Raw genomic sequence first — 16607 nt, 5'->3', positions numbered from 1 at the left:
ATCCTTTGCGGAGAATGCGGAGGCTAAGACGGAAAAACAGGCTGCGAAGCGGGTTCGGGAGAAATTAGCCCGAGCCTCTGGGTCAGCGCGCGTACTATCATCATGTTCTTGCTAGTGATTAACTCAAAGTCACGACCTTCAATAGAAGAGTATCTATGAAGTCGGCAATTGTAATGGCAAATATTCGAACTGCTTGAGATTCTATGATTTTGGGTAGGCGGTGTTGCATATTTAGCCCATGGTCGACACAGCCAAGTCACTAACTACTAAAGCACTAGCCTAAATGGTACAGGATAGCTAAGCAGAGCCAACAATTTGCAGAGTACACGGTAATGTGCGGCTCCAGCTAGGCGCTCGCTTGAAGCTGGTGTGGCATGAGAGACTCATTGGGCAAAGTTAGGTTTCAGTTGACGCACTTCTTGGAGGCTAAGAGCGACTTTTATGTGTGTTCTCGATATATTTCTTCTGACACGCAAAGGGCCCGGAGATGGTGTGATCATTGCTTGCGGCCAAATGAAGGAAATGCAATCAGTAATTCGGTAGTGTAATTGTTCGTTCTTGTGGATTGGCGTGGGCTTTCTTCCGAATCTGGTAGCGTTTGTTGCAAGACACGGACCGTCCGCCTAGTGATGTGCCTCGCATACGTAGGCTATGACTAGCTCTCTACAACTCTTCCCTCTAAATCACGGCAAGGACAACTCCATGACTAATCAAATTCGGTCTTCCAAAAAGGTTTGACTTTTGGCAAATTGGAACATAGAGTCCAAGTGCAAACAATGTTTGTTCCGGTTTAGGATCGAAGAAAATGGTTCGGCTTCACATGACTACATGGTGACCGTTCATAGAAACCTCTGTTCTCTGATACAGGTGAAATTATGCTGCATCGATAAGAATGTCCCGTTTCTACCCAATCGCCGACTAGCCAAAGTAGGCTTTTACATATCAAGAAGTGGTTTATACGTGCTAGGCCAGGGCCGTAACTTAGCTTAAGCGCCAGTAGGAGCAGCAGCGCCAGACGAGATACCAGAAGAAGACGGGCCTCCACCCATACCGCCACCCGAGCCGCTCTCAGTTGCAGTCATGTTGACACCAAAGGTGATGTAACCCACCATACCGTTTGATTCATCCACACCATCCAAAGGCTCGATCTGAACCTCGTAAGACCAACCAGAGGAAGTTTCTCCGGTGAAGATGCTGTCTACCTCGTTCGTCGTCCTGTTGATCTCCGTGTGCTGCGAGTAGGGGGGAAGTGCCATGATCTTCTCATTCATCTCCTCACTGAAGCCGATCTGTCCAGTAGCCCTTGTGTTGGAGGTAACGATGGTACCATTGCTCCGCACAGTCCATTCCGTGTGAGCTTGAACGTGAATGTGGATAGCACGTTCGACGTAAAAGCCAGGGTAAATGGTCTGCATCTCCATCACACCGTTGTCATCGGTAGGCCACATACCACGCAGGAAGGTGGTGGCATCCGTATGAAGATCAAGTTCTCCTTCGCCGATGGTGACGTTAAGTTGATCGAGGAGTTCCTCGAAAGGAGTGTTGGGATCGAGCCCGGTGAAGGAAGAGTAGCTGCCGGTTGCGTTGCCTATCGGTTGTTAGCATCTGTGACCCTATATCAGACTGGCACCTGCAGGAACATACAGTGCCACATGTCAATTAGGACGTTGGGTGCAGGCTCGCAAGTGTTGACGTCCAATACACCGATATCTAGGTACAGAGGGATACCAGCCTGGTCTTCAGCCATGTTCTGCCTAAGGGTCTCACTCCTCGGCCAGACATAGGGTCCTGCGGTGACTTCAGGCACGAGAAGGCAGGTATCATTCTGAATAGTAGCGTAATGCGGCGATTCGGTCGTTATGTTCACGGATGTGTCGCGAGGGATGATGCTGGTGCCGAGAGAACGCTTCTTGAGCGAACGCTTCTTGCGCTCCTGGGTGAAAGCTCCTGCCTTTGCAGCGCAGCGCTTGTTGATGGCAGAACGTTGCGCAATTTCGCGGACCGAAAGCTCATGATGAGGGTGCGCGGCCGCGAAGAGCGCGAGAGATAGCGCGATGAAGGAGGAGGTAGCACGCATAGTGGAGCGAATGCTGATTTGACAAGGACAATCTCGAAAGTGAATAGAGGCTGCTATTTGTGCAGATAGCGAAACGAAGAGAAACGAAACAATGATCTACTTATACAAACATCCCTCCGTTATCTTCGTCGCCATGTAAACCTTGTAGGAAGGAAGAAACATGGGTCCACGTCACTACCGTACCCAGCAGTCTGTTTCGCCTTCGGACAGTGAATGACGACGTCGGTCATTGCATTGAAACTTCGCCTCAGGCAACAAAACCTTGTCCGGGGCTTTTGTGGATAACAACACAGTCCAATGATAGAGCCTCATTTTGTAATGTGAAGACTGTGCTCAGATAGTCGAGCGTTGATTGGGTGTATGCGGACGCGTAAGGCTGTGGGGTCGAGACGACCCGCCAGGCTTCTCTAGGCTTGTTTCCGACATAGCCATTGTTGTGCCAAGAGCATTTAATTGATTCCTTGCCAGAATTCGTACTCCCTGTTCAGATTATGGTGGCTCTGCGTTCTTGTTTGAGAAAGATCAGCTACCCGGTTCCGCGGAGAGTTACTACGTTCACAATGAACGGGTTCCAACTCTTCCAAAAAAAAAATTACTACCGACAAACTGTGCGAGCTCGATACTGGTAGATGCGTCAAGTTTCACGGTTTGTAGCTAAGGCTTGTGGGTCCCATATCTGCACTATGAGAGTAACGATCGAAATCTCAGATACTCATGCGAAGCCTCCAAACTGGACGATACCTAATGATCGGTATTCGAGAGATTGTAAGAGGAGGCCATTGAAGAACGGCGAAGTTGCGACGTAACGATTGACCGATGGACGTATTTGATCTTTATGGCCTCGAGCAAGGGCTGTACATATATAACGGCCTGAGTCTATTTCTACCATCGTTAATGGTTTATGCAGAAAAGTCAAGTAGCGACTGCTGACTATGCCGCGATATAATGGTGGTTGGGAAAGCAACGTACACGCGGTACATCATTCAGCATTCCTGGTCGTTGTTGCGCGTCATGGTGCTTTGGCGGAACATAATTTGTTAAGAAGATTGTATGTATCATGAAAGCTTTCCTGAATAGGAGGACGTGTAGAATGGCAATGTCGGAGGAAGGCATCGCAACGGTGGGTTTGAAGCTCTGGAGCTGCCAACTGCTGAACACCAAAATGGCAATCTGCTAGCCTCATTCACACTTACCTCGGTACAGCGGCTCCGCCAAACGACTCTCGCGGTCAGATGCGACCAAAACCGACAACATCACATAACATACCTTTTTTACCTTCGGTTTTTTTCTGTGGACATTCCCAAGCCACCAAAGCGAGTCTAAGACGAGAAAGAGATATATCACATACGCAGCAAGGGCACCATGGCAGAGAAATATGAATACGAGTACTTTAACGTCACCTTTCCAGTGGAATATGTCGCGCATATTGAGATCAGTCGACCGGAAAAGTTGAACGCTTTCATCGAAAAGTAAGTTTGAACCGCAGTTGTACTACATGGTCGCGGGACTTCCCTCGCAGTTCATCTTTCATCGTTACTAGCATCCGGAAACTGTGTTCGAACATCTAATCACATGCTTCCAATCTCCGCACGCTACGTACCAGGACTGAAGGCAAAGCACGAATATCATAACACCCTCTTGGTCGATCCGTTGCATTCACTGTTGGACGGTATACATATTGTGTGCGTGTATGCAATTTCGCACTAGGTCATTCTCAAAGAACGACGCCATGTCAATGCAATGATTTCGACCTAGATGTAGATTTAGTACATACGATGACGATAGCCCTGTAGCCTTTCCGCATTCTCGCATACATGCGCTCCAATATATCAACTAACAGACCCTTAGGATGTGGCTCAACCTGTCTGTCATCGTCAAACGCCTTTCGCACGACCCAAATGTCCGTTCTATAATCCTTACTGGTGCCGGCGACCGCGCATTCACAGCAGGCCTTGATGTGCAAGTATGTTATTGCTCCTGGCCTTCCACAAAACTTATCAATAATGACTGAATGTTGTAGGCAGCCTCTCAGGGTACCCTCTCACAAGGCAGCTCCGACACTGCTCGCACAGCAACTGCCCTACGCAGACACATCTTCGAGTTCCAAGACTGTATAACAGCGCTCGAGAAGTGTGAGAAGCCCATCATAGCTGTCCTTCATGGAGTCTCCTACGGTCTAGCCCTCGACCTCTCTCTCTCCTGCGACATACGGTTGTGCGCTGCAGACACGCGCTTCTCCGTCAAGGAAGTCGACATCGGAATCGCCGCTGACATCGGTACGCTTTCCCGCCTACCCAAGGCAGTTGGCAATTTCAGTTGGGTGAAGGACGTGGCCCTTTCAGCTCGCATCTTTGGTAGTGCTGAAGCAGAAAAGGTGGGACTTGTTAGTGGGGTTTATGGCGGGAAGGCAGAAGCAGTATCAGAGGCACTGAAGTTAGCGACCTTGATAGCGAGCAAGAGCCCTGTTGCTGTACAGGGAACGAAAGAGTTACTGAACTACTCGCGCGACCGGAGTGTGGAGGAGGGCTTGAGGTATACGGCCATTTGGAATCAGGCAATGTTACAGACCAAAGACATGAAGGATGCTATGTTGAGTGGGTTGCAGAAGAAGACGCCTAAGTTCAGTAAGCTCTAGACGTGGGGACCATACTTCAAATGCTTTGCTAAGTGGAAGTTGGAGGCTACTATGCAAAGAATCGGATGGCATGAATGTGATTGCTATTCCAAGAACAGCAGGTGAATTGGGTAGCAAGTATAGTAAGATTGCTCTCATCAGTGCAGGCCAGATCGGCAGATTCCCAGTTGACTGTATGTTGTGAGGGCGTAACCCGATAACCATGTACAAGCATGGGATCGAGTCAACCATGAATGCCAAGACCACGGTGAAAAGTGGCACCGGGCGCCGGTCGCCGGTCACTCTTGTCCCAGAGCTTCTGAAGGTCGTCGACCTTGACGTGCTTCAACTCCCACGCACCTCAGCAGTCCGTTGTCGCTCACTTCTGAATCTGAGGGAAACGCCAAAATGCCGAAGTTCTTCTGTGCGTATCCCGGATCCTCAGCAGAGCACCACGTTCGCGCCCCAGACTAACTGTGAAAGGCGATTATTGCGATGTATATCTTACCCACGACTCGATGAGCGTTCGCAAGGCGCATAACGCCGGTCGAAACCATCTGCGCAACGTCCAGGCCTACTACGAACGTATGCGCCCCTTTGTCCCAGCTCAGGCATCGCGATGCTAATGTTGCGACAGAGATATCCAGCGAACAGACCCAGCTTGTTATTAACAGCATCACGGATGCGTACAATGCGGAAGGCCAGGCAAACCCGATGACCCAAAACCCAATGGGCGGTTTCCCTCCACCTGGAGGCCCAGGATTCCCACCACACGGTTTCCCGCCGCCAGGTACGACTTGCGCGCTTTCGATCTGCTCGCAACGCTAATATACATAGGGATGCCTGGCATGCCGCCGCCGCCATTCATGGGTCGCGGAGGGCCTGGCCCCAATATGCCTCCGATGCCATTTCCACCGCCGAACATGCCTCCGGGCGGACCGCCAGGACCTGGAGGACCGATGCCGCCGGGAGGCATGCCTTTCCCTCCTCCGAACATGGCAGGTGGACCGCCCCCAAACATGCCGTTCCCCTTCCCACCACCTGGTCAAGCTGGATCTCCACCAGGTGGCATGCCTTTCCCTCCTCCAGGAGGAATGCCACCCCGCGGATTTCCTCCGTTCCCTCCACCGAATGCAGGGCCACCCGGTCGCTAGATGAATTAATCAACGGGTCTGAGATGTATTGCGTCTTCCTGAGATGCATGAAATGAACAACTTTTGCCTTATAGCTATAGAGCAGAATACAAAAGAGGGCAGTACTGAAGGAGCTGGAAAGTCGATGGCGGATGAAAAGGTGCTTGTAGAAAGCAGTCAAAATGCGATACCCCAGTTAGCAAAGCACATGATGTGCAACATTTGCGTTCATAGACATCATCTGTACGTCTTTTCCAAACCTAAACATGCTGAAACTTACGGTGCCAGCTGAGCATCAGGAGCATGAAAATGACGTTGTCTTTCATTTCGCCCAGAGAGCGCACAAACTCCAAATAGACGCTTCCAGCGTACCCTCGTTGTGTTTATCTAGGCTATACGACCGTGACGTCGATTAGGAACCGTATCAATTAGTGAGCAATATCACGAAAGGTTACGCTCTTCTATCATCGCTACGCTGTTTATGTTGTAAATAACTTCTTTGCGTACTTCTCCACGTCGATGACCGGCATGCCAAGTTTATGGTTTACCGTTCGCTCTTTGTCCCACCAAACACCATCTCTTGCGAATACTAAGCGATACCTCTTGATAGGATCGTTCGGATCCTTCGCAAGCTCGGCTTCTAATTGTGGAATGCTCCAAGTCTCCCGCTTGACCTCCTTCCCTGCGGCGACACGCTCCACGATACCAGCCAGCTCCTCGTACGTAACTGTATCCCCAGCGACGTACACAACAGTGTTTTCCGCGTCAACGTCGCCTGATACGATTCGAGCCAGGATCCTTCCGATGTCTGAAACGTCCGTTACAGTGATTTTGTGCTCCCAGTTTCTCAACGCTCGCACAGTAACGCTTCCTCTTTCCCTTTCAACGATCCCCCAGAACCGCTCAAACAAGAAGCTCATGAATATACCTGTCGACACAATCGTCCACTTCACATTGTTTCCATCGGCCTCGGCTCTTAACAGGTTACGTACGGCGGCCTGCTCGCCAAAGAGGGGCATCAAGCCTTGCCCGTCACCTGTAATGTCGTAGTCGACGCCCCATTGCCAGGGGAAAAACCAAAGCCTGGATTGACTCGACTTCTTTCGCAGCAGTCCAGCGTCAAGGATTTCCTTCGCAAGCTTGAGAAGAGTGCCAGTCGACTGGCCAAAACCAGTTGCCGAGATGACTATGTCATAATTGGCGAAGGTCTGGGAGAGGACTTCGGAGGGACCGGTTATGTCGAGAGGGAGAAGTGAGACGGTGAGTGACGATAGATGGCTGTACTTCTCCGGTGTACGTACCCCAACAGTAACGTGTGTATGTGGTAAAGCGGATAAGTGGGGTAAGAAGGCAGTTCCTAGTTCGCCGGCGCCGATGAGGAGGATTTGGGTTGTGGAAGCCATGGTGAATACCCGATAGACTATGCAATAGTTGCAGTAGCTACGCGAGTGATGACATGTGCTTCTAGGTGAGGCTCTTATACTGACGCGAGATGTGCAAATCTAGGGGTTGTTCGGAGTTAAGACCCAAGTATGATTCCGAAGATGCTCGGTATCTTAGAGGCTGCACGAATGGCGTCAGATCTCACCTGACACCCTTCTCCATTGTCACACAATTCCCGAAAAGAAGTCACTAGAGATCATAAGCTGTAGACACTTCGTGCGTTGCCCCAGGGTAGCCTCGGCCACAGCTTCGTTTGGAAAAGGTGTTTTGAGCGTCTTTATAACAGATAATAGATCACCAACCTACACATTACACGTCCTGGAGCAACGCAGGGGGGTGCAGCTGGAATGGGTGTCTAAAAGCATGGCAGTCTAACATCGTCTTTCAATTATCGATATCCTCACTTGGCAGACGCAGGATGCTGTTCATGAATATCTAGCGGAGTTCAAGCTTGCTTAAGGATCTCGGGGATGAATCAAATTCGTATAACACAGAGTGATGAACGTCACTCAAAATCATTTTCTGTTTGTTCATTGCTTGTCAAGTGCTTGTAAAGAGCAAGAGAGCGAGGTGCTCACGGACTGGCATGGTCCAAGCGCGCTTAACCCCATTCGGCTATCCAAGCGAACAATTTTGGCTCGCGCACTTCGCGGCTCTCAAAGAGTCTCCGCCAGACTTCTGCAAAACCACCACCACCGAGTGCGCCCACCGATCATCCCCAAGGTCAACACTCTACCGCACACTATGGCTGAGCAGTTGGTTCTCCGTGGCACCCTCGAGGGCCACACTGGCTGGGTTACATCCCTCGCTACCTCCCTCGAGAAGTACGTATACACAACACGGAGTTGAGATTGCAGCTTTGCGCTGCGCAGAGATTGTCGAGTATGGTTGCGCTGACTGTTTGCTTGCAGCCCCAACATGCTCTTGTCCGCTTCCCGCGACAAGACCTTGATCATCTGGAATCTCACTCGCGACGAGACCTCGTACGGATACCCTAAGAGGAGTCTGCACGGCCACTCCCACATCGTCTCCGACTGCGTACGTTATAATCATGAATGCGAGCAATTGGCTGGCTAGGACGTCAAACGGCAGGCTGAGCTGACAATTGCATAACAGGTTATCTCCTCTGACGGTGCCTACGCTCTTTCCTCTTCCTGGGACAAGACCCTGCGCCTCTGGGAGCTCTCCACTGGCAACACCACCCGCCGCTTCGTTGGCCACACCAACGATGTCCTCTCCGTCTCCTTCTCCGCCGACAACCGCCAGATCGTCTCCGGCTCCCGTGACCGAACGATCAAGCTTTGGAACACCCTCGGTGACTGCAAGTACACCATCACCGACAAGGGTCACACCGAGTGGGTGTCTTGCGTGCGCTTCTCGCCCAACCCCCAGAACCCCGTCATCGTCTCCGCTGGTTGGGATAAGCTCGTCAAGGTGGGTCCATCCATCTTTCATTCCCGGTCTCGGGGGCAGTTCCTGCACACAATTATCGTGATGATCAAAATGATTTACTTGTATTTGCTACTTCAGAGCCGCAAGGTTATGAGAACAACAATCACCTTTTACTGACATATAGCTTCCTCAAACGGCTGTTCAAGGAACAAGACAACAGCAGAAGCTAACAGTGCATAGGTTTGGGAACTCGCCTCGTGCCGCATCCAGACCGACCACATCGGCCATACCGGCTACATCAACACCGTCACCATCTCTCCCGATGGTTCGCTCTGCGCTTCAGGTGGCAAGGACGGAACCACCATGCTTTGGGACTTGAACGAGTCTAAGCACCTCTACTCGCTCACCGCCGGTGACGAGATCCACGCGCTTGTCTTCTCGCCCAACCGCTACTGGCTGTGCGCCGCCACCGCTTCGTCCATCATCATCTTCGACCTTGAGAAGAAGAGCAAGGTTGACGAGCTCAAGCCCGAATACATGGAGGTTGGCAAGAAGAGCCGAGAGCCGGAGTGTGTGTCACTTGCCTGGTCGGCGGATGGCCAGACCCTGTTCGCTGGTTACACCGACAACCGCATTCGCTGCTGGGGTGTCATGGCGAGGGCATAGAGTGATGTAGATGAAGGTGCAGCGGTGTTGGGGATGAAATCATGATTCCGGTTCATCTGTATGCCATGGGAAATGAGATATGCTATGCTCATGCGGGCGGGGTTTGGAACTGGGGCTGGTCAATTCCTTCCTATTAGCACTTCCAGGCGCTCAGAGTCAATGAAAAATTCATTCAGTCCAGCCATCGTTCTTGCATGCTACCCGGGTTTTTAAATCTCTAATCCCATCCGGATATTCTAACGCCAAAGATCCATTCAATTGGCATTGCACAGTCGATCATGAGAGCCAAGACTGCATTGCATATTCAAAAATGTGTATAAGCTTGCATAATCCATCAGTGTTGGAGACGTTGACTCCTAGTGTCTTCACAGACATCCACTCCATCAAAACAATAATCTACCGCTGTCCAAATGGTCTCGGTCCTAGTATCTGCCTCCTCCCTCCGAAGCTAATCCCCCCCTTGTTTTGGCTATCCCCACCAATATATCCGTACTGGTTCACATCCCAGCTCTGGCCCTCGCCAGTACCGGCATTGGGATCTGTGGGAGCACTCTGCAACGCGCGCTGAGCATCTTCCCATTCCTGCTGTCGTTCGCGCTCCCGCTCCATTTCACGCTCAAGCAATGACCTTGAAGCCCATCCGCCTGCTTTCGTTTTGGTCTGCGATGCAGTGCGTCTGGCATCTTCTTCAGCGCGCTCGGATGTCGACGTCAACTCTGGTGGAATGTGTTTTGCCGGCTTGGGAGCGATAGGGGGAGGATTCGATGCTAAATATCTGTCTGTGCGACTTTGTTTAGCATAGGCCGCGGGATCCGGCAATGGCCGCGGCGAGGTGGCAGGTTCTGGTAGAGGCCGAGTGGATGGTGCGGCCGCGGTGGGTTCGGGAAGTGGTCTCGGCGGTTGCCGTTGAGTGTCCTGCCATTGTTTACGTAGGTAGTCGCGATCATCAGCTTGTGCCCACGATGCCGTGCTGTCTTGGGGAGAGGGGGCACGTGGCGGAGGCTGAGGACGAGGGCGGCTTTGTGACCGGTTGCGCGTACGACTCTTCGATCGTGCGCGCTCTCTCCGACGCTCAGAGCGCTCCTCGCGTTCTTGCTGGTACTGTCGCTCACGCTCTTTTGCCTCTTCAAGTTGGCGTTCAAGCTCCCTTATCCTGTCTTGTTCGCCATTTGACTCTGGCTCGTATTGGCTGTTCCGGCGACTTCGCGGCTTACTGCTGGCCTGTTCTGCCTGGTATTGGCTGAGGTACTGGCCTCTCAACCTGGCATCACTGCCCGCGCGTTTGCGACGGCTCTCTTTGTCCACTCTCTCTTGCTCTTGCTCTTCTTGCTCTTCCCGTTGCCGCAATTCTTCCTCTAGTTTCCACTGTCGCTCCTGCTCTTCCCATTCCTGTTTCTGTTTCTCGAGCTGGAGTTGCTTTGCCTCCTTTTGTTTGCGCGTCTCCTCCTCCCATTGCCGCTCTTCTTCGGCTTGTCGCTCGACTCGTCGCTTGTGCTCAGCCTCTTCTGCCAGGGTTCGCAAGCGTTCGTCCTCTGCTTCCTGTTCTCTCCGCTTTCGCTCCTTCTCGGCCAGACTGGGGACTTTCGGTGCTGCAGAGGTAATCTGTCGTCGCGCGCCGAAAGCGATGCCTTGGTTGCCTTGGCTTGCGCCGCCCATGTAGCCATATTGATGGATGTTCCATGCTGGTGATGTTACACCTTCGTCAGTCTTCCTGCTCCAGCTGCTTATGCCGCCAGGAGGCGACTTAGGTATACCATTGGAAGTCTTTGACGAGTTTGAACCACCCGTAAAGCTAGGGCTGAGCGCTCTTTCAGCTTGCGGTCGGGCGAGTGGGTTAAACGTGTTCGAGCCACTCGTGTTGCTGGTAGTGCTGGGCCCCCTGCTTCGTCCAAAGCCAGTTGAGCTCAGGGAGCTGCCGCTTTGAAAGGCCCCTACCCCGCCAGTTGCTGTGGGGCTCAGCGGGCCTCCGCCACCACGTCTGGGCCCAATTGTGGTCGGGAAATTGAAGGGATTCACTGAATTGGCGACTCGACTAAACGCGCTCAAACACTGCAGGACTTGCGCGGGATCTTTCGCCTCGTACAGGTCAACGGTTAGGAAGCGGTCGTGTGAGGGCATGTTGAGCGGAGCGTTCTCGCATGCGCGGAGGAAATGGGAGATGTTCTCCATCTGGATGAACGGCATGGGCGATTTCTTGAACTTTACGCCAGGACTTGGTATGGCGAGATTGACCAGCCTGCGTTGCTATTAGTACGCGCGTTGCAAACCCAAACAGCGCCATGTTTACGCACCTGCACAGGACGGTCCCATCCTTGAGCGCATCCAATAGGTCTCCGGGAGGCAGTCGCTCGCCCAGGATATCTTCTATCCAGCTCCGCGCTTCGTTCGCGGCCTGCGGTGTGTATCTGCCCAGTCGCAGCTTCTTCATGTCCTGGTCCAGCGACGTTACCGACGCCATGGTGGAGGAGGGGTGGTGGAATGCGGGCTTCTGGAAAGGTCAAGCAGTGCGATTTCCGCGGTATTCGATGCGTTTATATATTTTATTCGTGAGATATGGGTGGGTATGCGTGCACGACGACGGCAGAGGGCGGATCGGGGCGCAACAAGAGAGTTCGGGTGAGATATCTTTGCATGCCAGCCAGCGTGGGGTCGTGGGAAATGCAAGTGGCTGCACCAGCCACCCAATGCTGCGTCATTGGCCAACGCGTGCACCTTGCCGTCGCGAAGCTCCCAAAACTTCATAGACACTTCACACGCAATGACGAGGCAACCCGGCCTAGTAAAGAGATTATGGTGGAACTGGAAGATGCTGCCGCTGCCCTGGCGGCGGCGGAAACTGGCCGGTGAGTGGATTGACACGGATAGCCTTGCACGAAGCAAACTGACACTGGCAGGATTTGACCTCGAAGGCAACACCTACTGGGAGTGGAAGATTGTGAAGCATGCAGCACGCACTCGCCGAATAGTCGAATACCCGGGAGGCGTATACCATAGCGACGTTCAGGTACCTCGTATGTTCCCTCTACACTTGGTGGCGGAAATCCCATTCACTGACACGCTGCAGCGCAGTGGGCACAATGGCTCCGCCAGACCCGCTTCGAAGCGCCTACAATGGCTGAACAGCAGGCTGAAGCCTTGCGACAGGAACGCATAAAGATGCTGGCGGCACAAGCAGATGCACGGTGGGCGGCGAAACCTTCTGCTGTCGATGCGCCCGACAAGCAGCAACCAGTGCAGATGCTGGAATCGAGAGACCCCAACACGGGCATCCGACAGACGAACGCCGATCAGGAGATAAGGGGTAGAGTAGACCCACAGCCGGCAGTGACTGAAGAGGATATTGAAGCAGAAGCCCGGCAAACCGATGCAGCCCCGACATTGAAGAAGAGGAAGCCAATGCGAAAAGAGCCCAAAGACTCTCCTTGGAAGCAGGCGGCGGCAAAAGGCAATCCCGGCGAGGAGTGGCAGCCTGCGTCTTGGTCGCCAGCCCCCGCAAGAAGAAGATCGTGATGCGCCAGTCTAGATCGCGACTGTAAGATTATGTACCATAGATGCCGCTGGGTGGCACTTCCGAATTCTGGGTCAACCGCCACGGTACCGTGGCCACGCCTGCCTCGGTATCTAGCACAGTGACTGCTATGCACACATCTATATTCAATGACTCAGCCAAGTAAAATGTATGATATTTATTTCTCAAAGCGACTGCCATCGTCCTCGCGACACAACCGCTTCATTGTGTATTCAGCATAGCTTCCAGCACCATCACCTTACATTCACTCATTATTCTCTTTATCACCATTCATACCTCAACGACTCCTAATAACTACTAGAAAACTGCCTCCGCAGCTCTTCGAATCTTGCACTCCAGATCAGCAAAGAGGTGTCACGACCAATTGACTTCTTCATTCTATCCCAACTTAACCTCAAGTACTAAGACTCTGATTCAAAATTGCATTCGCCTACCCACCAAAACTCATGTCAAGTTATAACGATAGTCTTTTCAATCGCGATGCTCTTTTAGAAAGAGTCACATGCTTGACTCCGGAACTATTCTCTCTTGTTGTTGGATGGGTGAGTCCGTCTAGCAGACAATCGAAGTACAAGCTACTCATGCTTCCCATAGTGTGTTGGAACGCCTACCTTGATCGCTTCTGAGGAAGATACTCTTCCGCTCATATACGAACCGGACATGCGGGTGTCTGACCTTCCACAACACTTTCGAGTAGAATATAAACGACTTGTCCGTCAGAAATGGCTTCGGTCTCAAAAGACCTTCTACGACGCAACCACGTTTATCATGACGCATCTTGCCTGCCTGAGGCACCACGGCACTTTCGATATTGTACCCGTAAGTCACATACCGTTGGTTACTGACGCAGCACATCTGCTTATGATTTTTCACATAGGCACTTCACGCTTGCGCACAACAAGCTTCCGGCCTACCTCGACACATGCGACCGTGTCTCACACTCAATCTGACCGGTCTCGAGAATATCGAGCTCGACTTACCAATGGATGTGTTCTTCCACGTGTTCAAGGTCGCTGTGCCGCCATTCCCTACACCGGTATGTTGCCTCAACGGTTTAGGTTTTTGTCAAACACATGTTACAGCTCAAGATCATTGACCTGAACCACTTTACAGGACCATTTCTATTATGATGACACTTTTCTCGGTGCCGGCACTTACCTCGCGCACACCCGAAAGTTGACTTTGAGCTTCACTGCTTCCAACCCTTGGTACGAGTTGCACTTCGGCCCGTGGGCTGAGGAGGATGCCGAAGGTGTACAACACAGGGAGAGGGGCGATATATGCACTTCAGGCTTGATCATTGACTGGATTCTGACTTATGTAAGTAACCTTTTCTGGCACTACCTTACACACTTTCGCTTTCACTGTCTGCCGAAACGGCCGGTCTTGCGAACCACTTGCAGACACAAATGCTGATGTCTAGAGCGACGCTTCCAGGCTTGGCACCACTACTATCTACAGCACATCCAGAGCATAGAGCTCCAGGGTGACATCCAGGAATGGGTCAAGAAGAAGTGGTACCAGGTCTTTGCGGGAACACATCCGGAGCAAAATGATATTGCAAGCCAGCAGCGCATCTATGATATTCAACATCACGGTGAACAGCAGAAGATGGCGGCTGGTAATGCTTGGGTTCCTACCGAACACTATCCGCCAACGTGTGTGTGCGAAGTACCGTGTCGCAGATTGCGGCATGGCATTGTAGACTCGGAGGTATGTTTCAGCTCTCCCCATAAAAGAGGTGTTAAGGTTGCATGATTTGGCGCGTCCAAGGGGATCACAGGTTTCATTGAATGTAAGGCTAGGGATAACGCAAATGATGTTTGTCAGACGACTTCCGCTGAAGAACTGTGCATGACACATTGGGAATACTCTGTACAAGACGATTCGCCGCCCGCGGAGACGCAACCTTGGTACGTGCCGTACATGATGTATGATTAACAAACAGCCTTACTCATCACGCTCTAGGTACTACAAAACAGACTGGTAGAAGCTCTGTGGTGATGCACAAGCACTAGAGGTGTACTGCCATTCCTATGTCCTTCTTAGATTCCAACACCTTTCGTATTCTTAGTCTTCCACAACCTCTATCCCATCCAGCACAATACCCTCACCTCCATTTGTGCCGAAGGATATCGTGTTCTCGCTCCCCTCAATGAGGTCCAACTGAACGGGCACCACACTATGATACCCGGCCCTGTGATTCAACGACGAGATATTGACAGCAGGCCCATCATTGACAGATACCCAGGCCTCAGCATCACTCGACGGTGGCACACGGTAATGGAACTGCACCCACTGCGGACCACCAAGGCCCGTCACATTCGCAAAGCTCACCACGCCCTCATGAAGCTTCTGCACACCTCGCTTGTTGAGACAGTGCTCACACCGCGCGACCGCTGCCCGTCCTTCCAGCGTGGCATGCTCAGCCTCGTACCGCCGCTTCACACTGGGGACCTGCACCTCGCCTGTCGCGACGTCGATCTTCCACTGCGCGTGGTACTCAAGCGTCAACTTCTTCCCACTCGTGTCGACGGTGATAGGGAGCCAGACGTAGTTGCTGTCGGGCCCGCCTTTGGAGTCCCAGCTGTCACCCATGTAGATATAGGTCGTTTTCTTGCTGCCGGTCACGGTGAGCTCGAATGTGTTCTGGCTGTTGTAGGTTTTTTCGGCTTCGGGTGCGATACCTGTTCGGGAGCTGTCAGCTGCAGAAGGTGCAGAAAGTGTGGTTGAGGATATACTTACCAACAGGGCCGTTCCACGAGCCGCCGACGAGTTTGTCCGTCCAGAAAACTTGGTTAGGGTTTGAGCGCCAGCCCGTTTTGCCCGAGACAATGAGGTAGTAGATGCCGTTTACTTTCAACATGCCGGGGGCTTCGTAAGCACCTTTAGCAAGGTAGTTCACGCGGTCGCCTACGGTGCCGTCGGCGTTGATACGGTTGATCTGCACGGTATTGTGGTCGGCAGACGTGAGGAGATACCACGTTTGGTCTGCGTCGTCGCGGAACATACCTGTTCAGATATATGTCGTCAGCGACAGATTTTCTCGGAAATATGGGGGTTCATACCAGTGTCGCTGTAAGTGTACCCACTCGGCGGCAGCGTTACCTTCCCGCCTGAAAGCACATAACTCCCATCAATGGTCGTGGCTTTCATAGCCTGGACGTTGCGGTCTACTTGTCCGTAGATCCACCAGCTACCATTTGGTTTGGCTACCTTAGGCCTCCACATATACTGGATGCTGTTCTTCGGGTTGGATGCGGGCGTCCAGTCGAGCAGGTTGGTGGAGGTGTACATGTAGGCTTGTTCATCTAAAAGGATGTCAGTCACTGTTGTTAGTGTAGAGTGAGAGTGATCAGAACGCAATTTAATGTGAGTCAATGTCTGGAATGGCATACATACTGTGCGATGCAGACTGGCCAACCCAGTAGAATGTGTCGCCCTGCTCATACACCATACCACCGTGCGCATCGATCTTCGTGTTCGAAGTGGACATCCATGCCGCACCCGGTACAATCCAGCTGTTCGCAGCTTGCCCTACGCTGGCGGCGCCGAGCGCGAGTACAACTGTTTGAAGAAGCATTACTTGGACAATGCGAAGCTCTACGTGAAGAAGTCTTACATGCCATCCGATGCTTGACACCTTCTTTTTATGTGTACGGAGGATCTAGGTTATTGTTTGAGTATTGACAGGGTTCTGCACATAGATTAAGAAAACGGAGCGCTTTACCCCGGGTCGAGCGCCCACACGCG

At 52.1% G+C, this 16607-nt stretch overlaps 9 protein-coding genes across 9 annotated transcripts; 4 read left to right on the top strand and 5 right to left on the bottom strand.

The window, feature by feature from the left end:
- Positions 1-986: 986 nt before the first annotated feature.
- N0V89_000376 (uncharacterized protein) lies at positions 987-2077 on the bottom strand (the record flags this gene model as incomplete). Its single annotated transcript, XM_056209200.1, has 2 exons — positions 987-1588; positions 1645-2077. The coding sequence occupies 2 exons, from the start codon at positions 2075-2077 to the stop codon at positions 987-989; spliced, it is 1035 nt and encodes a 344-aa protein (XP_056076022.1).
- A 1362-nt stretch (positions 2078-3439) lies between these two features.
- Positions 3440-4712, top strand: N0V89_000375 (uncharacterized protein; the record flags this gene model as incomplete). Its single annotated transcript, XM_056209199.1, has 3 exons — positions 3440-3546; positions 3926-4040; positions 4098-4712. 3 exons carry the CDS (start codon positions 3440-3442, stop codon positions 4710-4712), a joined length of 837 nt encoding a protein of 278 aa, XP_056076021.1.
- Positions 4713-5265: 553 nt separating this feature from the next.
- N0V89_000374 (uncharacterized protein) lies at positions 5266-5688 on the bottom strand (the record flags this gene model as incomplete). The annotated part of the gene is made up of 2 exons (XM_056209198.1): positions 5266-5268; positions 5440-5688. 2 exons carry the CDS (start codon positions 5686-5688, stop codon positions 5266-5268), a joined length of 252 nt encoding a protein of 83 aa, XP_056076020.1.
- Positions 5689-6303: 615 nt separating this feature from the next.
- N0V89_000373 (uncharacterized protein) lies at positions 6304-7227 on the bottom strand (the record flags this gene model as incomplete). Its single annotated transcript, XM_056209197.1, has 1 exon — positions 6304-7227. The coding sequence occupies one exon, from the start codon at positions 7225-7227 to the stop codon at positions 6304-6306; it is 924 nt and encodes a 307-aa protein (XP_056076019.1).
- A 784-nt stretch (positions 7228-8011) lies between these two features.
- On the top strand, positions 8012-9325 carry cpc2 (cross-pathway control WD-repeat protein cpc2; the record flags this gene model as incomplete). The annotated part of the gene is made up of 4 exons (XM_056209196.1): positions 8012-8091; positions 8179-8305; positions 8384-8701; positions 8900-9325. The coding sequence occupies 4 exons, from the start codon at positions 8012-8014 to the stop codon at positions 9323-9325; spliced, it is 951 nt and encodes a 316-aa protein (XP_056076018.1).
- Positions 9326-9721: 396 nt separating this feature from the next.
- Positions 9722-11783, bottom strand: SCP1 (calponin; the record flags this gene model as incomplete). Its single annotated transcript, XM_056209195.1, has 2 exons — positions 9722-11561; positions 11617-11783. 2 exons carry the CDS (start codon positions 11781-11783, stop codon positions 9722-9724), a joined length of 2007 nt encoding a protein of 668 aa, XP_056076017.1.
- A 300-nt stretch (positions 11784-12083) lies between these two features.
- N0V89_000370 (uncharacterized protein) lies at positions 12084-12835 on the top strand (the record flags this gene model as incomplete). Its single annotated transcript, XM_056209194.1, has 3 exons — positions 12084-12168; positions 12220-12336; positions 12390-12835. 3 exons carry the CDS (start codon positions 12084-12086, stop codon positions 12833-12835), a joined length of 648 nt encoding a protein of 215 aa, XP_056076016.1.
- A 1001-nt stretch (positions 12836-13836) lies between these two features.
- N0V89_000369 (uncharacterized protein) lies at positions 13837-14612 on the top strand (the record flags this gene model as incomplete). Its single annotated transcript, XM_056209193.1, has 3 exons — positions 13837-13890; positions 13968-14174; positions 14316-14612. The coding sequence occupies 3 exons, from the start codon at positions 13837-13839 to the stop codon at positions 14610-14612; spliced, it is 558 nt and encodes a 185-aa protein (XP_056076015.1).
- A 312-nt stretch (positions 14613-14924) lies between these two features.
- Positions 14925-16437, bottom strand: N0V89_000368 (uncharacterized protein; the record flags this gene model as incomplete). Its single annotated transcript, XM_056209192.1, has 4 exons — positions 14925-15541; positions 15600-15866; positions 15923-16165; positions 16257-16437. 4 exons carry the CDS (start codon positions 16435-16437, stop codon positions 14925-14927), a joined length of 1308 nt encoding a protein of 435 aa, XP_056076014.1.
- Between the last annotated feature and the right edge of the window lie 170 nt (positions 16438-16607).

This window comes from Didymosphaeria variabile (assembly GCF_027946475.1).
Source record: "Didymosphaeria variabile strain IMI 356815 chromosome Unknown scaffold_1, whole genome shotgun sequence".
Taxonomy (NCBI): domain Eukaryota; kingdom Fungi; phylum Ascomycota; class Dothideomycetes; order Pleosporales; family Didymosphaeriaceae; genus Didymosphaeria; species Didymosphaeria variabile.
The sequence above is the reverse complement of the archived record's forward strand: the minus strand, read 5'-3'. Positions and strand labels throughout refer to the sequence as shown.